At 31.1% G+C, this 27,498-nt stretch overlaps 2 protein-coding genes across 4 annotated transcripts in view; one reads left to right on the forward strand and one right to left on the reverse strand.

Moving 5' to 3' along the window:
* Positions 1–1,366: 1,366 nt before the first annotated feature.
* Positions 1,367–27,498, forward strand: part of Rop (Syntaxin-binding protein Rop) — a 52,737-nt gene continuing 26,605 nt past the window's right edge. For all 3 annotated transcript variants that reach the window (XM_014418689.2, XM_067051352.1, XM_014418690.2), the window contains exon 1: positions 1,367–1,505. In XM_014418689.2, coding sequence (XP_014274175.1) covers positions 1,478–1,505 — 28 coding nt within the window. In that variant the 5' untranslated portion in view covers positions 1,367–1,477. The remainder of the gene's footprint in view (positions 1,506–27,498) is intronic.
* LOC106679494 (gastrulation defective protein 1 homolog) lies at positions 2,307–4,479 on the reverse strand. Its single transcript, XM_014418688.3, has one exon. It carries the CDS (start codon positions 4,372–4,374, stop codon positions 2,425–2,427), a length of 1,950 nt encoding a protein of 649 aa, XP_014274174.1. The 5' UTR covers positions 4,375–4,479; the 3' UTR covers positions 2,307–2,424.

Genomic DNA, 27,498 nt, shown 5'->3' on the forward strand with positions numbered 1-27,498 from the left:
AAAATAAATTGTTAAATTTAAATTTTTTTTTTTATTAAAAACCTACTTTTTTATTAAATATTTTATTCTTATAATAAGATATTATACCACTGTTTCTTGAGCATCACATCTGCAAATAAAAGGTAATATCCTATCATTGTAATTATTGTATTTTCTATAATGTGTTTGTTTTTGGCCACCCATTACACCTTTACTATTAAGGCTTTGATAAAAATAAATTTTTGATATGTTTACTATCCACATTTAAATATGTCCTGCAGTTTTTCGTTAAATAAAAATGATTTGAAGTATAAATAAACATCAGATCAAACCAATGTGGACTTTATGTGTAAGAATTTTTTTAATTTGTTTAAGAATACTTATTTCATAACTGATTATTCTATGATCTTCAGCTAATTTCCTAAAGAATCCTTAGAATATTAAATTAAAACTTAATCATTCACTGATTGTGGATTTAATTAAAGAAATAATTTATAACCTAGGTTTGTAATGAGAAGTAAAACTTCCCCATTCAATAGATTAATGCTGAACCTACAGTGAGTAAGTAGGTAGTTTACTTTTAAGAATAAGTTCATTCACATTTAAGTTGTTAAATTTGACTTCTTAAATATGTGTAAATGGTGCAGAAACTAAAGTTGGAAAGTATTCAGATTAATTTGAGGCTAATTCCTCTAAAGACTTAACATTGAAGCTATACCCACATTATGCAATATAGCAGTTATTCATTAGTACTCCATAGCTGATCTCTTTTTTCACAAAATGTCCTGAAGAGAGAAAATTGTATCTAGTGTGTACAATGAGCTATCAATAATTAAATTTAAGTTGCTTAAATTTTAATTTCTAGATAAGAGTTTAAAAAATATGTTTAACTTTCAAGTATATCCATTTATATAATCATGAATTCGGTATTTTTAATTAAGTATTATAGTCAAAGTAACAATTTAAAGCCCTGTTCTCTGACTATCATTTTGCCGAACTGTATTAACTTTATATTCATAGCCAATCCCTAGTGTTCATGATTCAATGATGAATTTAAATAATACCCCGGAATTAGAGTTGGTTATAACTGCAGTAGAATGTTTATCGCCTTAACCCCCCCCCCCTCCTTCATGTTCTTAGAGTAAATCTTTGATTTAAGTTTTAAATTTAAATTGATGACAAACTCTTATTTTTCATGAATAATTCTGTGTTCAAAGTTAACAATATAGTGCAAGTAATCATTTAGATCAAGTACGAAATTTATTGTTTAAATTTTTTCTCATATACGTTATAAATGAATAAAGTAATTGATACAATTCTTATTTTTACTAACTAATAATATTTTTAAATTTATTTTCCTCCCCTGACAACATTAAAACGAAACAAACATTCAGTTATGGTAAGTGTAACAAGTGATTACCACAATTGAGTAGTGTTCTGACACAGGAGTGATAGGGATAGATCAGACCAGTTTGACACTTGACACAAACGAGTGAAAATGGCGCTGAAGGCTCTCGTTGGTCAAAGTAAGTTAATATTTTTACGTAATAAACAATAGACTGTTAAAACAAAACTAACTTTAAGGGAAAACTTTCCGATACGTGCTATGAAAGCGAATATCTGTATTGGATATTCTATTAGGAATAGACCCCAAAGAATTGCTTCAGTTTTTCTCAATAACGTTAACTTACGTTTTGATCAATGTTTGTTATCTTAAAAAGCCTCATTTATAAACCTTTTATGAAAAGTATAACTGTTGCAACCTAACCTTAAAGCTGCTTAACATCTAAATCAAGAAAAATGAATTGGTTATGTATTAATACTGTGGTGTTAATCTATCATTGTTTGTCTAAATATAGTTCTACAAACTCTCCTCAGTAAACTAATGCAATGAAGGGGTTTCTCTTTATACCATCAAATAGATACTATTTATGTTTTATTGCATTGTTTACACATATGTTGGTTACACTTAAATTCCTGTTTCATTATTATATGAATACTATTTTGAATTTAATATTAATGATTGTTAATGTGTAAATAATTCAATTTAGAGATAAACTATTCTTTTATATTATTTTGAAAATTTCTTGTTTGTTTGAGGATGTCTCGCTGTTTCATTTTTTATTAATGAATTTCTTGTTTAATCATATAAAAAATTGATTACTATAGTCACTTTGTTGTCATATTTAGTGAATTAAAATGCTCTTATCAGGATCCAGATAACAAAGTTAAATTTAACACCTTGTAATTTTTTTCCTTTTTTTTTAGCCTTGTTACTTTTTGAACTAATGCAGTTATTTACTAGTTCAGGATATAAAACACTAATGCTTACTGGGATTTATTTATTATATACATTCTATTTACATTTTTTTTTAATATACAGATATATCTCGTTATTAGTTATACAATGATATATTTTATTATGCATCATTGACCAATTCCATGTTAAATTTTCTTTTTTTTCGTACTTGGTTCTTCTTTATCATCACCATCAGGTTGAAAGATCGTTTTAGGTTGAGTTTTTGCATAAGCTGGCGATATCCAGTAAGGATTTTCTGCTGCTTCTTTTGCATAACGAAGGATGGCTTCTCTTGGATCTTGGTCATCATCAATTCTTTTGCTTAAACCAAGATTCCTGATAACATAAGAACTTAAAGTACTTCCAGAAGCTGCAACTCTTCCTCCTTGTCCTGATTTTATTGGTAATTCTGGCCTTCTAGATTTTACTGGATCTAATCTATCCTTTTCCATTTGTTTTCTCAATGATTTAGGCCTGTCCTGGCGGAACATTGGTAATGCATGTGGTGTGATAATCTGTTGCGCTGCTATTACTTCAACTTGCTTCTTTTTCCTTCTCAGTTTGGATGAAGCTAACTGAGCACCTCTTCCACTCTTATCTCCAAAATATGCTTTTACTATACCGTTTCCACAACCGACAAAGATTTGTTGTAGTCTAGGATGCCATAAAGTCCTAATAACATGAGAATCTGTTACTTCTTCTGCTTTTATCAGATTAAATGTTTTAGTGTTATAAAATAATAGTTTTCCTTCATTTTCTCCTTTAGATAGTGAAACTCCTGTAACTATAACTGAGTCATTCGGACTAAACATGCAATTGGTTGAACTGTATCTCGAAAATAAGTCATTTACTACATGAAGAGGTTTTTTAAATGCTCTTAAATCCCATAACTTTAAAGTACCATCTCCAGCTCGACTGGCCAGTAGTGAACTTGCATATGAAAATGAAATAGATGATATTTCAGAACCAAAATCATGAGCATCTCGCACTAAATGTGCTGTATTTACGAACATTCTTCTGTGGTCCCACATTTGTATTGAACCATCTAAACAACCACTAGCTATTAGATTTCCATCTCTGCTGTAACTGCACGTAGTAGGACTTGTTTTAAGACCATTCTTTGCTCTACATTTAATTATACCTTTATGCTTGTTTTGGTCTTTAACATCCCAGATTCTACATGTGCTATCTTCAGAGCTGGTTAAGAATTCTTCTCTTGTTCTTGGATGCCAGCATCCACAGGTAAGAGGTGCTATATGACCTTTTGTTCTAGCCATATCGGTTACATACTGATCACCTTTGACGCATTCAATCAGTTCATGGCCATCTCTATCCAACACTTTTGCCTGTGACATTCCAGATATAACTAACACTGCATCACCAGTTGATGAGTAATCAAGACATTTAATTGGGTTGTTACCACAAGGCGTTAGAGTTCGAAAACTTTGCATAGTCCTATCCATGCCTGCGAAATCCCAAAATCGAACATCATAGTCAACAGATCCCGTTGCTAGTCTTGATCCAGATGAATCTATTGCAACTGCGACCACTGGTTTTGATCCATGCATTAACGACACACTATCATTGATTGGGATTTGGCTAAGTGGATCTTCTTCTTCAGGTTTATTGTCTTCATTTTCGTCATCATCATCTTCATCATCAGAATCTGAATCATCACTTTCTTTTCTTGTAGTCAATTTTGTGTTTTCTTGTTCATTAATTTCTCTACTAATGTTATCTAAAATATCAGGTGGAGGAAGTGGACCAATGATATCTTCTTCAGTATCATCAACCTGTTTCTTTTCATCATCATTTTGATTTAGAAACTGTTGTGGTATGGGAGGACCAATAATTTTATCATCGGATTTATTTTCAACATCTTGTTTGTTAGTTAGTGCTGTTGAATCTATCTCATTATTGATCTCTGTAATGTTTTCATCTTTAATTTTAAGTGACTTTAATTTGACTTGATCCTCAACTATTTCTGTAGGTGTATTACTTTTGATTACCTCTGTTTTATAATTCTCTGGTATTGGTGGTCCAATCACATCGTCCTCATCTTCACTGTCTGTTCCATATTGTAATAGATTATCCATATCCTGAACAAATTTTGATTTATTTATGATTAAAAACGCTCAGTTATACTTCATACAAACTTTCTTAACTGTTATAGCCTGAACAAGTAAATAGAACCTTCCACTGGGTGGAGTCAGTGTTGCCAACAGTAAGCTCTCTTCAATCAATACAATTAAGATAGTAATTATAATTGAATGTATTATTTTTAGGTATGTCAGGAATCATTTATATGATTTTAATTCGTTTTTCTTCTATTTTTTCTTTTCTTTTTTACTTTTAACATTTGTATACATTCGTACTGTGCAAAAAATGAAACTGGTCTAACTCTACTGACTCTTTATTATGTCTATTGAAAAATTGGGAGTGTAAAAATAAAATATTGATTTTATTTTCTACATTTGTTTAAAATTTGAAAGGAAAACATTTGGTTCTTTCGTTCCCAGAACTTTGTTGGTCACTCAAGCAATTCTTTGAAAATCACATTATTCAAGATATCGCTGATTTGCTGTAATAGTAGCACATCTAACAAAAAATTTTTGATTTTTAAAAAGAGTAATGTAGACTTGGGTTACTTTCTTTAACAATCCTTCAGACAGTCCCAAAGCCTTTTGGCCCTGTCCCCCCTTAACCCTTAAAAAAGGGTTGTAACAAAGCAACCTTAGTCTACTATTGTGGAGTGTATATATGTCAAACTCACATCATAAAAAAATTTGTTTTTTTAGATGTGTCACTACTAAAGCAAAGAAGCTATCTATCTGTTGTTTGGACTATTTTTTGGTGCCCTTGTAAACTATGGTTAAGGCGAGATGTCTATAGAGCAGTGGGTTGGTTTTTCTTTTTTTAATAAAAAAAAATTGGCATAGTTGATTGTTTCATTTTCATTTTATCTTACGAGTTATCACTTACTACTTAAGTAATGTTATGTTTATTTAATAGTTTTGATGTGTCCTCAAAATGTATATTTCTTTAGTTTACAATGGGTTTCTCTTTTTCTTATTATAATTTAATGGAAGTATACGAATCCTTTTCTTTTCTTCTATTGGAAGTTTTAAATTGAAATAATTAACTTATCGTTAAGATCTCTTTACACAGTGGATGATAGGTGCTATATAAAAATTATATTCCTTTAAAATAAGTTAATTTTACTGTTTAGTTTGAACTTGATTTCATCTTATTTAAAGAATGCGCGAGCTTTCGGTTTTTCTGCTTTATCCATCATTTTTATCTTCCAAGCATGTTTGAATTGTTGAATTAAGAAATGAATTTTTCACTTGCATATAAATTAAGATAATTGTTGTTAACAAGGTCGCTTTGACTCAGCCTCCATACCCTGACTCAATAGTGACTCACGCTGTTTTTACTTTTTACGTCAAGACTATGCACAGGTTGTGGAATCGCTTGAAGTGAAACATTCATATTTGTAGTGATTTTCTCATTCATTAATAAAAAAAATGTATTAGTTACATTTTCTCAACAATATGACCCGCATTGCGGTCCGTCACCCTACTCCATTCTGGAATTCCGGTTTGATCCGTAGAAGAGATAAAAGAATATAAAATGAGTTTGAAAATAAACTTTTGCTTTTTTTTTTTTTTTAAATTTAATTGTATTAATAATAAAAAATCCCTAGTAAGTATATTAAAAACACTGCTCTACAAACAATGAATAAAAAATATCTAGTGTGCCCTCTCTCAAAAATTTCCTTTTCGATTTTATTTCAATGTGTATTCGTTCATGAGAAGTAGTTTTAAAAAAAAACAATTTTTTTTCCTCTTAACGAGAAATTAACATTTTGTAGATATATCTAGTTTCTGTATCTCAGGATTTATTAGGGAAGATTTCTCTTAGCACTCAAATAGCATCCAGGTAAATACTCCATTAAGGAAGTTGTAGAGATTATATGTGTAGAAATAACAGTTTCCATGATATTTGCCTAAATAAATGCACAAAATGTTGATTTTTCTTCTTTTTTTTTTTTTTTTTGTTGGAAAAAATGTTTTTTTATAAGATATATCTCAGAAACAAATTAACGTAATGAGGCTCTATTAGGGCTAAACATTTAGACAATGTATACTACTTTAAAAAATTCTAATACTTTTCGTGCGATTTACTACAAACATTTTGATTACTGAGTGAAAAATTTAGGCTTTTCAGTTTTTAGTCCATTTCGTTATTGACATAATTTTTTTTATGGTGAACTATTTAAAATTGTTAAAACCTTTGGAAAAATAATTAAAAAATATATTTAAAAGAAAAATTACATTTTCGCATGTATTGTATGAAAAACATACAGTCATGTTTTTTCCCTATCAAAAACTCATTGAATTTCTCTTTCCATTAATCCATTGTTTCTCTGGCGATTTAGTAGGTGGCATTGTTCTATTTAAAACAGATGTCTGTCAGATCTAAATCGACTTGTTGGAAACGTCGTAGAATTAATATGTTTTGTGTTTCTCTCATAATACTCTAAAAGCCGACCAGCACCCGAAGGAGGCTAGAGACGAAAGATCTTCTGGACCCCTTACAGATTCCTGGAGTACTTTCGTCTCACTCACCCCCTCTTCCTCCCCCTCCCCCCATTTGGCGGGGTGTGTCATTTAACCAACCAATTTAATATTATAGGCGTTTCGCATCGGATAGGTATTGGATGATCCATTTCTCAGCTAGTGATTTTAGTTCTTCTCCTTTTTTTACCAAAAGTGTCCTCTTTAAAACTATTTCTCTTAACGCATAAAATGTTGGACTGATTGAAATGCGGTTTTGAATTTATTCATTTCAACGCGCGTTTACAATGTACAACGACTCTTAATAAAGTCTGTGTAATGTAGACATATGCGTATAATAAAGCTTTTAATAACGATTATGATGTTAGTGCAGTTGACATTATCTCGGTTGAAACACTCCTGAGTCAAGCTATCAGTTATCTGCTCAAATAATTCCAGGAATTGTTATGAACACCTTACATTTCAATGGTAGTCGTAATAATTTTAAAAAAATGATTAGAGGTATACAATTTTTTAAAATCTTAAAGTTTTCATTTTATTTCAATACTTTGTTTCTATTTTTGTAAAAGGGGCTTATATATTTCCTACGTCTCATTTTTGTAAAATTAATCAAAGTTACAAGAAACAAACTTTGAATATAGCGCGCAGGGCGGACCCAGAAATTATCTTTAGGAAGATCAAAAAATACTAACTAAAATAAATGGCCCCATATTTGATAATGTTTTGCAGCCAGGGCCCAATGAAGACTAAAATTCTTCGGTTTTGTGAAACATCCAGGAAATTCTATTTTCTGAGGTCGTGCTGTTTTCTTTCGTATTTCCATTAATTGTAAACGAATTTTAAAATATAAACAAATTATTTATTTCATTACGAAAAAACACTTCACTTAAAAAAAATGAAGGACATATTATAAAATCATCCCCAAAATTAAAATCTTATTTAGCTAGCGCGTACTTCGTTTATTTGTTAAAATAAATCTTTATTTGTTATATAATCATTAAATCTAAAGTAAAAAAAAAAATCCATAATCGTGCAAAACACACAAATCTTGCAAAAATAAACTTTATTGTTAAATTTATAATATTAATACATGGAAAACTTTTTACATTTTTTGAATTAAAGAAAATTTGATAAATATTCATCACTGGAATTTAAAACTGAAATAAATAATTGGCCATAACCACTTTTACATCTAACAGAATAATAATAATAATAAAGGCTGAATAAGGAATAGAAATTCAAATGAAAAACAATAAAAACGTTCTTTTATAACAACTTATTCTTGAATTTTGTTTTACACAGGTATCCAAGACAACTGATTAATACTAATCCTGGAACATTGGTTACTTGTTTTAACGTTGAATTCGAACTTCAGGTGTGCTTTTATTTTTCTATTCTGAACTATAAATTTAATAAGGAATAAAATTATTAAATAAATAAACACTCGCATACATACCTACATATTTATAGAATATGAGAAACATGTTTTAAGCATTCAGGTTTGTTCTTTTAAAATCGTAATAATATAATTTAGGCTATAAAATGCATACTATGCTATTTTATGTTTTCAAAAATTAAAAGTGCAAAATGTTCAATTTAGTGAAATATTAAATTTCTATGTATTATTCCATATATTGTGAATCATACAGACATTATTAGTTTTAAAACATGTTTCACACAACGGAATAAAATGTACAATAACATTGAAATCTGCTGTTAAAATTCCATCTACTTATGGTTTTCTAAAAGCACTGAATGTTAAATTTGCTATGGAGGCATTTCTATTTATCTCCATTTCCTACCAACCATGGCAATTACTGGACAAAACTAGAACAAAAAAAAATGAATAAAAACGCAAATCATTCATTAAGAACTTGCAATTTCATGCAATGTAAAACTTGTAAAATAAGAACATTTTTTTTATGATTCGAATTTCTGTCGAGGTTTGGCTGAACATGAACAAAATATGCAATTCTACAATCCGGTGTCAATTTATAAAACTCCATTTTCCTCTTCTATACTATTTTGAAGAGGAAAACATTTTATTATTACAGGTTTGATTTTAGTGAACTTAGTCATAAAAGAATCTGCTCACTAGTGGTTTACTTTCATATATCCGAAACAAAATATTTAAATGTATTGTTTTGTAATTTTATTTTAAATTATTGTTGTCGGGGTTAATAGTTCTTATGAAGTCTCCTGCAACGGTTAGGCCAGACAAAATAACGGAAAGAACAGAACAAACCCCTTTGAGAAGAAAAGCAGAATAAAGGGGCATGTGTGTATTCAAAAAACCAGTTGAACCACATTTATAACTCTAATCACTTATTTCCCCTAGATGTTTATAGTAAATTCTTTAATTTTATTTTTGGTCATTACAGGACTTTCTATTCATCTACTAGAATAGATTTCAGGTGTTCTATTCTTATGCTTTTACTTGAACCCTTAACACCTAACGGATTTTATGGGTCATATCCTCAAGGACTTCACCGAACCTATAGGGGCTTCCTGTTAAGAATAAAAAAAAAAATGTGATGTATTGAGTTCATTAAACAACTCTCATTTACGACCCTATATTTAGTTGAAATTAATACAAATATTTCTATATTATTCAATACCATGGCAATAATATCCCGTATTATTTTTCCAAAAGAGCTTATCAATTGACACATTTTCTAACGACAATTTCACCAGTATTCAAAAAGTACTCTTAATGTCATTGCTCGTTGCCAAATTTTAACATTTTGCTTCTTGGAGATAAAATAAAAATATATCAGTTTACTAAAATTTACATTCTGCTCTCAACCATTCACTAGATTACAAGATTAGTTAATAATAATAGTGATAATTTATTTATTTGTTTATGGGACAACCCCCATACAAATAGAGTTAGCCTGTGAAATACATGAAATAGATAATTGTAATTTTACAAAAATGTTGAGTTACAGATCGATTATAAAAACTAATAACAAACAATATACCCAAGCTGGGCTATCCACATTCGTTAGAATAAAACAGTAAAACAAAAACGTCACTTTATATTTAATAATATTAAAAAACAACAAAAACTATAACCCCTAATGGGACGATAGGTTTCCAGCTCCAGATTTTGTGTTTCATATATAAAAAACAGTTTAAGGTCCAATCCTGCGGGTAGACAGAAATTCATACAACTGATTTCGACTAATATTGCTTAGCTTCGGCTTGTATCGGATTGGGTTCTTGTGATACGCTGGGAAATTTGTCAAAAATGGAAACAATCCTCCAGGGCCGTTCCATCACAAGCTGGACAAAGCTTCTGTGGTTCCAAAGTATATTTGTGTGGACCGAGATTTAGAGTAATTGCATATTTATCGGAAAGTCGTAGTTGGGCAATTATTCTCATAAAGTTAGTTATAGGCCAACTGATTTTTGAAAGGAGCATCCGTTTTAATTAAGACCATACCATACCACGGGTTAAAGGTCGATTCTCGTAATAACAAGAGGTCTTTATCCTTGACAACCTCCCTATGTCTATCCAAAATCTCCCCCATTCTAATTTTGATACTTACCGGATTATTAAGTAGTATCGGTTCAAATATTCCGAAGCTCAATACATATGGATATTTTTCTTATCTCCTGTTACCCAATTATATTGCAGACTCAAACTAACCATTTATTCAATACTAAATTGTTATAGAATGAATATTGAAAATTCTAAAAAAAGATTTTATCTTGTTAGTCATATTCTCAACTTGTACATCAATGTATAAATAAGTTTACTAGTCAATAACTACGGTGATATGAAAAGATTTAATAATGTAATATCAACCAGTTGAGACCAAGCAATATGGTCGTAAACCGTCTAATTCGGTTGTGCCTTAGTGTTATGGCCAAACACACATGACAATACTATAATTTATTCTGACTGTAACACACTTAACATAATAATATAATATTTTACTTTAAATTGATTTATTTAGAATAATAAACAATATATTTATATGTAGTTTTAGACTAGGCGTTTATTCAATTGGCACAAAACCAGTACTAAGGAATAGCACGTAACTGACTGTTTTCGTTTTTCCAATGCCTCCTAAATACCTAACACTTAGGCTCCAATAACTGATCTGTTGAAGTACATATACGACCATATCACATGATACATTATGGAGTATCTACATAAATGAGTACATTCGACGCAAAATTTAATGTATCTTATCTTTTTTTATTGGAATCAACCGTTTAGGATTTATTATACATGGCGAACCAGCGATGGGCATAATTTGGGGAGAGAGAATTCATTTTTTTTTTTTTTTTTTTTTTTATGACAGTTTAGGATACCGCTGTCCTAGTTCAACAGTGTGACATCTCAAAAAAAGGTTATTTTGAGATAGGCACGTAATCTTAGATATAAGTGTAAGATTTATACAGAATCACAGGAAAAAATAAACACCCAGACAAAATTATAGGCCACCCTATATTGTTAGTTTTTGTTATTAAATAATGTAATACTTAAGCCAATGCAAATAAATTCTGTTCTAATCCCAGTGACTTTTTGAAAAGCATGTCTGTAATGAGTCCTGATCCTTCTTGCCTAAGGATTAGCTAAACTGAAAATATTTACATGCTAAAAAGTATTTGCCAGCCAGGCTCTCATTTCTTGTCTAAATCTTGCTGTAGAAACAGTTAGTGAACATTACATTCATTAATTCAATCTGCGAGTCTAATTAAATTTGATTAAGTAGTCCCTAGAGGAAAAGTGTTGTCTGAGAGTAAAAAGGACGTGATTCAAACATTGCGCGATAAAAATTGGACTATATCGAAAATCGCTCGAACTTTGAATAGAAGTAGGCATCTCATAAGAAATTTCTTTAGGCTGAGTAATGAAAAGAAAAGCACTGGTAGGACTATGTCTATAATAAAGGTCCGAGAACAGCCAGTCATTTAACGTCGTGCATCCAACTTTTCAGCCACGGCGATAGAAATTTGTGAACGAGCTGGGGTCCAAACAAGCATCAGAAATGTTCAACTCCTTTTGTAAAGGGCCCGTAATTTAAAGCGCCTTCAAGCCCTTGAAGTCAAAGCCCCCTCTTTTTCAAAAACACACAAAGCCAATAGAAAGAAGTTTGCTTCGGAACACATCACATGGGGAAAGTGATCTTCAGCGATGAAAAGCGGTTTAATTTGGATGGCCCTGATGGATATCGATATTATTTTCATGATTTATTAAAAGAAAAAAATATTTTTAAGCAAGCCTCTAAAGGGAGGAGGAGGTATTATGGTTTGGGCTGGGATAGGATACTATAGAAAGACAGAATTAGTATTTCGTTCAGCTACATTAAATGTGAAAAAGTATATCTTTCAGCATCTTACCCTGGCCAACCCGATCACCAGACCTGAACATTATTGAGAGCTGCTGGGGGAAACTTTCTTACCAAAGTCACCAATACCAATATATATTGTTAAGATTACACACATATCTCTAAATAACTATTTTTTTGAGATGTTATACTGTTGGAACTGAGAAAGTGATTTACTTTATACTGGCTCTTGACTGGAGTGGCATCGAATCGAACCCTCCTGGGGATCTACTTTTATTTCTGTGGCCATCCCAAAAAATGAAAACTTGTCCCACAAAATGTTTAGAGTAGGTATACAGGTGAAAATAAAAACCTAGTTCGTTACTTTATTAAATTAATAAACTAATTAGTAAGGCCTATCGTCTACTGGAAGCGGAATGCTGCGAAATAAATTCGCAAGAAAATGCACGAACGATCCAAAGGCGTGGCTCGGTGGGGGACCTCATCCACTAGGCCCTTATCGTTCGTCAGTTCTCGTCCGGACAGGTGCGAACTACGAACCGATCCCGTTTTTCTGGGATTTAGTTGCGAATGGGTTCGAAAAAAGAGTGACAAATAGACTGTAAAAGTTAATTCAGAAGAAACATTCTCAAGAACTTATTAAAATGTCTTCTTATTCGACAAAAAGCATTGGTAGTGGACATCGTCGATTTAAAGATCATATTGCAATTGAGAATATTCACCGAACTCGTTTCTTTTTGCGTAAATGATTTACTCACAGTTTTCATCTTTTTCGTATCACCTGTGCCTGAAACGTCGATGAATCAAAGCTGGTAATTCCAAAGCGAAAAATTCTTCATCAGAATAACCATTCCGAAGAGCCATCTCGTCTACTACGAATCCGGAGGAATGCTGAGGCAATTGGCGATAGAGATTCGCACGAATTAGTTGCTTCGCAATTCGCAACTTTCCCCTCCTAGTGGACGAGAGGCCTTTTGCGGGATAGAAACTGATTTTCAAAATTATTTGCAGATTTTCTATTCCTTCTATAACTATTTGGGTTTCAAGCTTGGGGTTGTACTAAAAGGCCGGTTCTGGTTTTCGAGTTAACGTGATGGTTTTCTTTAATTGTTTCACAGTTCTATCTCTTGGTCATACAGTAAACCTTTTAATAGTCAGCCGAGTCATTGCAAAGATCACGTGTTTTATTTGTAGTTTCTTAGAATTTTCTCGGCTATGCACATGTCATTAGTCGATCGTGACCGATATTGATGGAGTTACATGATGAAGTGTTGCTTTGTATCTCAACAATCAATTGTTTCCTTGTTCCTAGTTAATTGGTTGATGCCTCAATTTATCTCTGTGGATACATCAAGTGGGCAATTACCATCAATTAACTTAATTACATTTTGGTTTGTTTCTTTTTCTGTTGTTCTTTGTAATAATTTACTGTTCAATTTTTAATTAGTGTCCTAGTTTTCTTTGTTAAAACTTCTGCATACCATAACATTAATTACAGTAATCATGAATCATATTAAACAGATTCTAGTAAATTTCATGTTTGTTCTTTATTTCTAAAATTAAATTATAAATGTACATTTTTTTTAGAATGAACAGATAGCGTCGGTGATTTCTGGAGTATTGATGTTTGCCTAAGAATATAAATAAAAATAATTAAGTGCAATGCGCGCAATCACTTTTCACTTACCATCCTACGTGCGTCCCCAAGTTTTGTGTGAATTGGTGGGCTCCTGTTGAAGTTATCGCTATTTTTGTGATTTAAAAAAAAACAATAAGAATAGCGAAAATTATGAACAATTTAAAAAAAAAATTCTCTGTTGCTACAAAAATTCAAATTTTAATGTTTCTAAAGGTGGGAATGAATGATGAATGTAAGTTTTGTTCTTTCCAAAAATACAGCAGTTTAACTAAGCGAAGCTGCAAGGGAATTAAGAAAGTTCTGGGCCCTGTTTCATAATGAAAGCTACTAGAAAACTACTAAAAACACCATGGTAATTACACTAATAATTATTGTTTTTATAATAGGGATATCTATTAGTACTATTACAGGAGTTAAAAAGTACTAAAGTACAAGTTACTATTGCACTAGTCAGTGCAATAATTCAAGATAATTCAATTGTACATTGACGCACCGAGTTTAATCAAAGTCGTTAGAGCCTTTTTTCAAAATAGTATAAATCGTCTAAAGGTTTAGCCATAATAGAACCTCTTCGTTCATTGGTTTCTGAAATAAGCCAGCTTAAAAAAAAAAAGTTTCCGAATAAACATTGGAATGAGAAATCAACATTTTGTTAATTTATTTTGACAAATATCATGGAAACTGCTATTCCTACAAAGATAATCATTAAAAATGACTTTATAGAGTATTTAACCAAGTGTAAAAACATTATTTGAAATTAGATGTAAAATATCTATCGCCCGAAAAGTATCTACCACATCCAAGGCATATATCGGACTTAAATATGGACTTTAAATTTTTAACTTCTTCTTTTTGAGTTAGGCTGTTCACAAACAAACTGACCGTTTTGCGTGTCTACGTTTTTTGGACTCGGGGGACCTCGAACATGTATTTCTGTCGAAATCTCAAATTATAATTTTTTTACGTTCGCAATACCTTCCCTTACTGTATATTCCATACATAAGTAAGTGCAAGTAAAAAAAATTGAAATTTTTTTGTTTTAATTTATTTTTTTCTTTCTTTGGCTAGTAATTTCTGAGAAAAGTCTCGGGTTGTGTCACTTTAAGGCTTTGGAGTAATGATTTCTGAACACTTCATGTTTTTCTCTAGCTTCATTAATGATAGAGATACGAACAAATTAATCTCTAATCGGCCGCCATTTTGAAACAAACTGGTGGATGGTAATACCGAGTTACAAGGATTGGTGACGAGTGACTGCGGTGCCAAATCTAAAAAATATTGACTTGAAGAGTTTCTGAGAAAAGTTGCGGATGGCAAACTGACCGATTTTTGAATACTCAGTATCTTGAAACGTAAAACTTCAAATTTAAAGGCGTAATTTTTTTTTCCTGATCGTTTGGATTAGTTATTAGTGGTCTTAATAATCCATAACAACAAGTTGATTTATATTTGTTAAATTCAATAAATATTGAGAAATATTTTTAAATATAGATTGAAATAACAATATTACACAGGATTATTTTGTTTATGTAAATATCATCGGCATCATGTTATAGCTATGTATGTAAAAATTACTGATGCCAATAATGTTGATTTTTGTTGTATATAAGGGGTGCCAAATAAATATATAAATAAAATAAATGCATCACATACCAAAGAACGTTTTTTTTTTTAAATAGAAAACTTGCACATCGTTTTATTTGTTACTGGTCCGAAAATATCTATACTATAATGAAAAACAAGATAATTGGATAAAACAATAACTACATATGACATACGTATAAAAGATATTTTATTTTGATGATTTTCTTAGTGATGGTATATAAAACTATGAGCCATATTCTGAAACATTATCTCCTCTTCGATATCCTGCAGACCGAAGTGTGTCAAACTTATATCGATAAAGGTTTTGACCTTTAGGCATCTTATTTTCCTTTCATTACAAGTCTCCTATCCAATTTCTCCTTCCACCATATTGATCGAAATAGATTACTCATGTAATAATTCCTTTCGGTAAATGTATTGATATGGGAAGAAAATGATTGGGTTGGAGGGAAGATTTGGTTAGGATTGGACAACGTTTATAAACAATACTTTTTTGATTGCGCCCACGTTTCGGCCCGAATTTCAGTTCTTTAAGGCCGATTATAAACAATATTATTTATGGCGGATGGTGTTATCGATTTTATTAATGGTAATGTCAAGTTTATTGACTTACACGGTTGTTATCTTTTTTGTACTTAGTCTTGAAGAAGGCCTAAAATTCAGGTCGAAACGTTGAGAGGATAAAAAAGTATTACTGATTAGTGTTCTTTACTCCTGACCACGCCCTCTTCCCAATCATTTCGTAATAATTCTTACTTTCACTTATGTATGGAATATATTGTAAGCAATAATTAACAATAGATAAATACAACGTATTAAAGAATTTTATGAATAACTAAAAGAGAAAGTAGAAATTCAATATATAAATAGTCAAGACTATCCGATCTTTCCCGAATGCATTATGACTCTGCTATATTTTGTTGGAATCCTCACACAAGACTGAAACGACAGGAAACTGCACGCAGATTCAGACTATTACAGCACTTACTAGACAAACGGTCTAAACTTCCAACTCATTACAGAAGACAGATCCACATGACAACAATAAGGCCCATTTGGACGTACGGAGTTGAGCTTTGGGGCTCCACTAAACCTTCGAATTCCTCTCGTATCCAATCCTTACAATCCAAAATCCTCAATGCTCCTTATTTTGTTACTAATAAAACCATCCATAAAGACCTAAATGTTCCTTATGTAACGGATCTAGCCCGAACCCGATATCATTCCTTCCATTATAAACTCCCTAACCACCCAAACCCACTAGTTTCTAACCTTGCTTCCTCTTCCATTCCTGGCAATCCTCCGAGGCGCCTGAAAAGAAGATGGTCTCGTGACCTTCTATTGTAAAATGTTTTTAGAGTTCTACTACTGGGTAGTTTCTCTACATGCTGTATCATATCATTATCATTATGTCATTATGATCAAATATACTTGATGTATTTTGATACAGTAATAAAATAAATAAAATAAAAAAAAATATTTTGTTAAACTGTTGTAATTTTAACTGGAACAAAATTTATATTCGTTTCCCACCTCGAGGAATCCTTAACCACGAATTTTTATTGCAAAAATTTTTACCTCTTCTATTTTTCAGTTTTTTTTTTTTTTTAAATTACCATAATAGCGATAACTTCAAAAAGAGTCCACTAATCTACACACAACTTAAGAACATGAGTATTGTGGTAAGTGAATGTTATCCGATGCACACTGCACCAGATTTTTTTAATTATTAAAAAAAAATGTACTAAATTAGAAGAAGATGGTCGGGGATGCAGTCAGCAAATACACAAAGCTTATTTGTGCCGACGTTTCGACCTGAATTTCAAGCCTTCATCAGGGGACTCAAACGAAGATTCCATTAAAAGTCAGTTTTAACTTTAACTTAGTCTGAAATTTAAGTTAAGATCACTTTTAACGGAATCTTCGTCTGAGTCCCCTGATGAAGAAGGCCTGGAATTGAGTTCGAAACGTCGGCACAAATAAATAAGTTTCGTTTATTTTTGTATTTTTGCTAACATGCACCCCCGACTATTCTTTCCTCATATTAATCTAACTATTTATCCCACATTTTGAAAATATATTTTCATACATTTAATGCAAGGAATTATTACGAGTTACATATCTACTACGAATCCGGAGGAATGCTGAGGCAATTGACGATAGAGATTCGCACGAACGGCGCTCGCACAAATTAGTTGCTTCGCAATTCGCTACTTTCCGCTCCTAGTGGACGAGAGGCCTTTTCCGGGATAGAAACTGATTTTCAAAATTATTTGCAGATTTTCTATTCCTTCTATAACTATTTGGGTTTCATCCTTGGGGTTTTAACGGAATCTTCGTCTGAGTCCCCTGATGAAGAAGGCCTGGAATTGAGTTCGAAACGTCGGCACAAATAAATAAGTTTCGTTTATTTTTGTATTTTTGCTAACATGCACCCCCGACTATTCTTTCCTCATATTAATCTAACTATTTATCCCACATTTTGAAAATATATTTTCATACATTTAATGCAAGGAATTATTACGAGTTACATATCTACTACGAATCCGGAGGAATGCTGAGGCAATTGACGATAGAGATTCGCACGAACGGCGCTCGCACAAATTAGTTGCTTCGCAATTCGCTACTTTCCGCTCCTAGTGGACGAGAGGCCTTTTCCGGGATAGAAACTGATTTTCAAAATTATTTGCAGATTTTCTATTCCTTCTATAACTATTTGGGTTTCATCCTTGGGGTTTTAACGGAATCTTCGTCTGAGTCCCCTGATGAAGAAGGCCTGGAATTGAGTTCGAAACGTCGGCACAAATAAATAAGTTTCGTTTATTTTTGTATTTTTGCTGACATGCACCCCCGACTATTCTTTCCTCATATTAATCTAACTATTTATACCACATTTTGAAAATGTATTTTCATACATTTAATGCAAGGAATTATTACGTATTTATATTGTATGTACTCGTCGCGTGCGAATGGGTTTCGGTTCTTCAGTATGCGAATCACGAAATGTTTAGTAAATAGTCTGTTTCCGTTGCTCACCTGCAGGCACGCACTCTTCCATGCCTCTTTGATATACCCAAATTTTGCATATTAACTTTTGTGACCTCTATGTTCTCTCGATTCCTCGTCTTGTTCTGAAGCTTTAGGTACATTTTTATAGAATCCTTATATATGTGTTACAAGGAAATATTTACATAGTTACACAAAGGGCTTGTAACGTAGTGACATTGAACTGAACTTATGGCATTAATAATGATACAGTGCCATCTTTACACTAACGCGCATCGGATTCCGCGATCTGTGAACGCTCTAACTCTCATGATCGATAGTATTACTAGTATAGCAGGAAGAGACCAATTTTTGCCATTTTTCACGCAATAAAACAGTCTGTTACTAGTTTTTTTAGCTGTTAGTGTAGTATTCATAATCTAGCTGCTTGTTTTTAGAAGTTATAGTACTTTTCATAAAATAGGAAAACAACTGTTCTTTCAGTAGCTTAACCCCACAGGCCCATTAAAACAGATCAAGAATGAACTAAGAAATGGGAGTACGATTGCTTCTAGAAAGATTGAGCAATTACCTGCTGATGTTGATACTGATAGAAATATACTTTTAAGAGGCAATTTATGCTTTTGTTGATCAAAAAAGAAGAGAAAAGTACGTACTATAAATATTAAATTTTTCGTTTTAATTATTTTTGTTTGTTCTTTTAAAAATTGAATAAATCAATGATTTAACTAAACATATTATTTATAATCTAAAGCTGTTTAGAAAATAATTTGAAGGGAGCTTTATCTTAAACTTCTAGGATCTCCCAGTTGGTTCAAGACAGCTCTGCATACAGTTAAACCTTATAAAATATGGAAATTAATTATATACAATGCTTATTTTTCCTAATACCTATAAGAAAATTTCTGATAGCATTCTTCGCACAAGACTAACTCTGAGTTATCCAGTAGCTTCTCCATAGAATCATTATCAATGACATAAGGAACAACAAACTATTTATACAGAGACGGTGAGAAATTTAAACAGCTGAGGTTAACGCTACCAATATTATATATTCAGTTATGACTTTCCTTTCCTTTGACAGTTTCAACTTCATTTCTTTTCTGCCATATTCTTTGGATATGTACCTCCAAGTACACAGGACAAAGCATATTCCCAGTTGCTTTCATGTTGTCAATTCGGTCTATAAGACTTTGAATATATTGTTGGAGTGTCCTCATGGTAAACGGTTGTTGGCGGCCTAGAAGTAACGCTTATAGCCAAGATGTAATGATCTAATTAGTCATATAGCACATAACTGACTGTTTAATTCAGTTTATAACATGATGCGTCGAAACTCGTTATATTAAAAATCCTAAAATGTACTTTCCTTTGTTATCGGGCCGTTATCGATGTTAGTCAAGTGTATTTTTTTTTTGTATCCATAGCAACTATTATGAATTCAATTAAGTGCAAAATCTCTCAAAGGCCACCCGTAGCTCAATGGTTAGGACACAGTCTTAACAATTTGATATCTATTGGCGGTGCCGGTTCGAATCCGGCCTGAGGCGTTGACTTTTATCATTGAGTGGCGGTCTCACAAAATTAAAAACTTTGACCCCCAACCATGGTTAGGTAGTAGTATAGGACTCCAATGGGAGTCTTCGCCGAAAAAAAAGAAAGAAAAAAGTACAAAATCTGTTGCAAAACTCGATGGGTTTCTTGAGTACAGGTGCTAAACTATGTAAATTAGAAAGAGAAAAACATATTAATTTAACCTTTTATGGTAGATCCTAACTTTCTTAATAACTTGGAAGCTATGAGCGAAGCCACCTATGAACTGATTATGAAAAAACTGCTTCTTTAACATGTATAATAATACCTCGGTGTTAACAAATGTTTTAGGAACTATCTTGGCATAAAATAGAAGCCCCTTAATATTGGTCGAAATATTCAGTACATGTACATAGTTTTATTTGTGATTTTTTTTTTAAATTTAATTTTCGACCTATTTTTTTTTTCAGTTCGATTGCCCTGTGACTTGTTTCCGTTCAATTTGGTCAAATTTAGTTTAATTGTGTAGTTAACAAAAACAAATTTATTTCCTTTGGAGAAAACAAAATATATGCTTAGCAGTATAAACGGGAGAAATTTCATTAATTTACTTTAATTTAATTATTAAAAAACTTATCATTTATTGACCGTGTGTTATATATAGTGAAAATGGTCCGTGTAGGGTAAAAAAAACAAAACAAAAAAACCCAAATTAAAAATATTTGTACTTTTTGTAATTCTTGTTTGTTTATAAATTTTATTTATATTTTCTTTAGTGTTCTTTGTTTATTTTATATAAAGTTTCACATGTTTTAAATGATATCTAGCCACACCTTAGTTTACTGTTATTTCATGTTCTCTATTCTCCTACATTCTTACTTTATTTTAGTTGTTTGTATTTGTTTAAGTCCTGATGAATCCCTGCAAAGTGGGGCGAAGCGTTGGCAAACATTGAATTGCTTACTTAATTAATTGCTATTTGAATTTGTTTTTACCGCACCCGGATTATCTTCCTTATATAGCAAAACTTATGGAATGAATATATGATAAAAAAATTTTTTTGACTTTCTGAAAATTGAGATGATCTGACTGTTTTTTTTTTTTGTGTTAGTATCTACTTAATTATAATTGTTTTTTGTCCACCACTGGCCTGTTGTATATAAATAAACAATTTTTCCATTATTTTGGTATTTTGTATATACGGCCCAAAGATAAAAGAAAATAATAATAAATGGATATTCGCAAAGTTTTAATTAAAAATAAATGTTAATGCAGTACATTTTAAATAATATGAACATTTATATTTTTTTTTTATAAATATATTTAATATTTAGGTATTTACTTTTTTTTTTTTTGTTCATGTAGTATAGTATTTTCGAGGTTACAAGGAATATTTTATTAATATAAATGATACTTTATATCATATTCAATTAATTAACATTAGCAGTAATACGACACGTAGGCTTAAGTTTGCTAGAGGAGGGATTGTATTGACTCAAAAAGGTTTTGGCCTGGGCGGGTATCGATCATGTGCAAGCTGCATCATCACATCACACTGCCCTCCGGCTTAAAGCTCTCCTTGTCCTTCTCTCCCTACTTGATACAATTTAATTACATCGGTATTACAAATTTTATTTCTGCTTCTAGCTGTCAAATGTACAGATATCTATTAGCACTCAAATTAATGCTAGTTTAATGTACTATAAAAACGTTTATAACCTCTACCTTCGTAGAAATAGTAGTTTTCATGATATTTGCTAAAATAAATTGATTTGTAGTTGTTCGGACAATAAATTTGATTTATGAAAAACTTTATTTCAGAAACCATTGGACGTACCGATGTCTGCTAGCGCTCAAATTAGAGCTAGTTAAATTGATTACAAAATAGTTAATTATGTTTATCTTTGTAGGAGTACTAGTTTTTATGATATTTGACAAAATAAACTAACAAAATGTTAGTTTCTAGTTGTTTGTATAAAATGTTGGATTTTTGAAAAAATATCCGTAAGACGCCCATATGTCTGCCAACACTCAAAATAAAGGAAATTTAACTTACTATAAAGTAGTTTATGACACTTATACATGTGTTTATCTTTTTAGGGGTAGTAGTTTTTATGATATTCACATATGAATATAAATTTGTCCGAATAACTATAAATCAATTTATTTTAGGAAATTTCATGTAAACTATTACTCCTACGAAGATAAACTACTTTACAGCTCATTAAACTAGCTTTGATTTGAGTGCTAATAGACATCTGTACGTCAAATGGTTTTGTGAGGTATAAATTTTTCAAAATAAATTCATTAACTACTGATCTTTTAGAACGTCTCATACATTTTTATGAAATGTTGCTTTTTAAAAAGCTATATCTCGAAAACTATTTAACGTAAATAACTCTATTAGGGCTCATATTTTAGCAAATTTACTCTTCTTTAAATGATGTTTTCTTCGGTTTTCTTGTGTTGTTGCTACTTTTTAAGATATAGAGCTCCGAATGAAAAATCAATGTTTTTTTAAGGTTTTGAAGCAGCCGCCATTTTTTATTCTCCCTACCTATACTTGGCAGACTCATCAATTTTGACTAGTAATTATACATAGTTTTCATTAAAGTAATCAAAAATTGGGGTGACAACTGCCTTTTTTCTCCTCTTGCGCTCTTGTTCTATATAGTGCAATAGGACATCTCGCATCAACTACAAACCAAAAAAAAATTATAATTAGGTAACAGTTTTACATAAACTTTATATACCTATCTGTTGAACTGATCTCGCAAAGCTTTGAGTTAGAATTGCTGGTTTTTATTATGGAATTATATTATACTATGATTGTAATAGTACAATTATGTATTACTATAATTAAACCAGTCTTCTAAATATTTCACAATATTATTTTTTTTAATATTTTTCAATGAGTATAACTATTCAAATAATGTCTCTTCTCGGAATATAAAAAAACACAAAACCGAAGCCCCTGCAAAATATGGGCGTAACCAGATGACGTAAATCGTAGATTCCCAATGGTTATCTAATAGCAACGGTTAGTATATTACTAAGATTTGTGGTATTTAAGAGCTAAATATTAATACATAGTTGACCTTCACAAAACAGTTGATTAACATTACATAACGTTTTTTGTCGTATTTTTCGCGACAATAATACATTTTTATATATGTGTGTGTTTAGAGAGAAAGAGGGAGAGAGTAGAAAGTAAGGGTTGACATTTGTGTGTTAATGAGTTAGTTTTAGAGGAGTGTAGCTTAGGAGGTAAGGCGTTTTTCTCCACTATTTTATGGCAGTCTTCAAGATTTTGGGTACCTCCACAGGTCTTCTCAGTTGATAGTTTAAAATCCTAATTTTATTAATTTTATGTCTTCCCTAACTAAATTCATACGTCTACTTTGGCCTAATTTAAAATTTATTTTTTTAAGCATACTGCATTTACCTTTCCATTATATATCTACAACAGCTAAAACAAAACAATAAAAACATTTGGTTACATTAACCTTCCTTGGAGAAAGTTTCCGGTGCTTGTTATCAGTTTTCTGAATAAAGATTAATAATTTAATTTTTTGAATTAAATGGAGAGAATATTGCAATAATTCACCCTATTTCAACAGCAAGAAGAGTTGTGAATATATTCTCTGAAAAAATTATATAAAAATATTAAATAGTCCAAAAAAAAAAGTAACACAATCTCACCACACCATGCAAATTTATTTTTGTCCATTTTTCATTCTTTTGTTACTTATATCCATAAGAATGTTTTAAATAAACCTAACCTGCTATCTGGTTCACTAAAATAAAATTATGAAGAACGGACAATTATAAAAACATAATTGCTTTCGTTGTGAAAACGTGGTTAGCCAGTGTGAAAAAACGCATTGTTTACATTCATTATTACAATAGTTGAAGAATGCATGGGTAAATGTCGAGAATGTAATTCGCTTGGTAAATATATAGTTATTAAAAAACCTTTTTTTGATGTCTTAGTGAAAGAAAAATTAGTTATACCAGCTAGTCGAGGTGGTTACAAAGAGATTTTTATTTTCTATCCATAGAATAAATTTTTTTTTCTCTACTTCTGAACTTGTAAATTTAAACAGAAATCTCCAATAACCGTTAATTTTATTCAATAGAGATAATAAGGTACGATACTGTCGTTGGAACGGAAACTCCAGGAACTGTCGCCGACCCGACCAAGCGTGTCACCCCAAGGCGTGTGTCCACAATTGACTGACGTTTGAGTCCTGTCCAACATAACAGATGTTTGTTGAATCAAACAGTATAACTTCCTGGCAACCCACATAAACAACTAGTATTTTCCTTGATAGCTTTACCTGACTAGGTACAAATAGGGTAAATAAAATATTTAAATAATTGTAATATAACCAGTGATTGAACGAACGGTTCAGCCGATTTTTATGTTATAATTATTCAACTAGAAGTCGTGAATGTTTTAAAACAAGTCGAGCTCAAGAACTTGAAAATTATTGTATCAAATTTGTTCAGTCTGTCCATCCTTATGTAACGATATTTTGAGCTAAAGACTTAACCATTCATAGGTCTTATTTCTCATGTTACATAGTGATATGTTAAGAACAATTCGAGGTGATATATTGAAAAAATACTGCACAAAATATTAGTACAAGAGCCGGGAAGAAAAAAGGGCAGTTATCTCACCCCAATTTTTGATTACTTTAATGAAAACTATGTATAATTACTAGTCAAAACCGATGAGTCTGCCTAGTATAATTAGGAGGAATAATAAATGGCGGCTGTTTCAAACCCTTAAAAAAACATTAATTTTTCATTCGGAGCTCTATATCATTAAAATTACTAACACTAGAAAATTTAAAAGATTATTATTTAAAGAAGAGTAAATTTGCTGAAATATGAGGCATAATAGAGCTATTTATATCCAATAGTTCTCGAGATATTGCCTTTTAAAAAGCATCATTTCATAAAAATGTACTGAAATATCAGTAGTTAGTTTATTTATTTTGAGAAATCTATATCTCAGGAACTATGTGACGTACATATGTCTATCAGCATTCAAATTAAAGCTAGTTTAATGTACTATAAAGTAGTTAATGAACTTTATCTTCGTAGGAATAGTAGTTTTCATGATATTTGCTAAAATAAATTGATTTATAGTTGTTCGGACAATAAATTTGATTTATGAAAAACTTTATTTCAGAAACCATTGGACGTACCGATGTCTGCGCTCAAATTAGAGCTAGTTAAATTTATTACAAAATAGTTAATTATGTTTATCTTTGTAGGAGTACTAGTTTTTATGATATTTGACAAAATAAACTCACAAAATGTCAATTTCTAGTTGTTCGTATAAAATGTCGGATTTTTGAAGAAAAATAGACATCTGTACGTCAAATGGTTTTTGAGATATAGATTTTTCAAAATAAATTTACTAACTATGTACTGATCTTTCAGTACGTTCCATACAACATTTTTATGAAATGTTTTTTAAATAGCTATATCTCGAGAACTACTGAATGTAAATAGCTCTATTAGGGCTTACAATTTAGCAAATTTACTCTACTTTAAATGATGCTCTCTTTGATTTTCTATTGTTGTTGGTAGTTGTAAAGATATAAAGCTCCGAATAAAAAATTAATTATTTTTAACGTTTTTAAACATCCGCCATTTTTTATTCCCACTACCTATATTTGGCAAACTCATCAATTTTGTCTAGTAATTATACCTAGTTTTAAATTAATTAATCAAAAATTGGGGTGAAATAACTGCCTTTTTTCTCCTCTTGGGCTCTTATACCACATGTTTAGTAAGTCCGTTTTTGAGCGAACGGCTGAACCGTTTTTCAATTTTCATGTCTCAAATTATTCTCAATAATTATTGCCCACAAAACATTTGCAGCCCACCTAAAACACCCGTTCATGTACGGTCTAGCTATGAGATCTCAGCAAGTACAATTAACGGTTAATATAATTTTACGAATAGCTGAATCTTAATTGTAAAACTGAAGTGATATTTTCCAAATTACGTTGCTATTTCTTATTACGCAAACTGTGACTTGAAGTCATTATAAAGTACGTGCAGTTTTACCAATTGCGTGTATTGAATAGACTATCTTAATAGCGTCATATAAGAATGAACATATTGCTTATATTTCTAATGAATTTAAGAGAAGAAGAACACATACATAATGCGAGAGTTCTCGGAGGGGTAAACTAGTAAAATGAGTTGTTTATACAGTTTAGGATTTAGGCAAACCTTATTCTGAGAGGTAACTATTTTAAGTCTCAAAACTATATTACCGCTTTCCGTTTAGTTTCGGTTTCATTTTATTCCAAAACTTACCTTATCAATAGTTTGTTCATCGACACTTTCCACTATCGCTATTTTGGGAAATGATTTTCTGAACTTTGTGACATTGCGTGTGGGAGTGAAGCGGAACTTAGCCCGGGATATCGACTCGCGGGTCCGCTTCAACTAAAAAAAGACCATCACTTGGTCACGGAAATAACTTTCCTCACAAGATTCTATATCATCGTGATATGGATCACGTCAGAACTCTGCAATAATAGTTCAAATTCTATATCAATATAATTATTTTATTTTTTTTTACCTTACATGGAAATTATTAGTGTCGATATATATTTTCTTTTATTGTTTACTCTTCCATATTTTATTTCATTTTAATTTTTGAAAATTTTATTCTATGTATAAATTCCTCATATCTGTAACGTTTCAGCCATTATTAAACTATTCCTCATCACCCCAGTCACATTAAAATCTATTTTCATATATTCAATTCGTAGAAGTATTTATTACAGTTTATTTATTTCTATTTTATTTTTCGTAACCTGTTTTACTAGGTCATTTTTTCTTCGAGGTTTTTTATTTAAATTAATAATATACACTAGATTATTTTAAAAACATATATTAATGTTAAAATTATAAAATCTAAGAGTTTCCCTTTCTATGTGGGTAAAAATTTAATATTTTTTTCAAACTTTGAAACAAATTGTAAATTACCTTACTTTTTGGTTCGGAAATATGTTGGGAATCAAAATTCGAAGTTGTAAATTTAACACACCAGTTAAAATCATTAATTTATCTTATATTTGAAAATTAACAAACATTCAGAAGGTAAGATTAGACACATACAAGAGGGTACTTTTCTATTTTTTTTTAATCACCGAAATCATGAATTACTTACTTAATTAAAATTTTATTTATTTAAGTACATCAATTTCTATTAGCTGCTTGATCTTTCTTGAAGCAATCATACTTCTCAGTTCATCCTTGTCTCATTTTAATTTATGGATTACCTGAGTAAGGTAGATGGGTAATGATAGCACTGGTAAGATTAACGTCTGAAAGGATTTTTTTTTTTTCTCCCATGTATAATGTGTTTTACAACTTCCAAAAGCACACACTCCAATTTTAAACACGAACAACAGGTTGTTTTATTTTTTGACAAATAATTAGGGTCACCTTACACTTAGTATCAAGATGGCACTGCAGCAAGGTAGTTTTGAGTCCAATTCCAGTGTCTTATCCAATGAA

The sequence above is a fragment of the Halyomorpha halys genome, unplaced genomic scaffold (genome assembly GCF_000696795.3).
Source record: "Halyomorpha halys isolate HHAL.00 unplaced genomic scaffold, Hhal_1.1 Scaffold207.1, whole genome shotgun sequence".
Taxonomy (NCBI): domain Eukaryota; kingdom Metazoa; phylum Arthropoda; class Insecta; order Hemiptera; family Pentatomidae; genus Halyomorpha; species Halyomorpha halys.

Bases quoted from the DNA above. Each gene is read 5' to 3' on its own strand.
- LOC106679494 (XM_014418688.3), bottom strand. From the start codon at position 4,374: ATGGATAATCTATTACAATATGGAACAGACAGTGAAGATGAGGACGAT.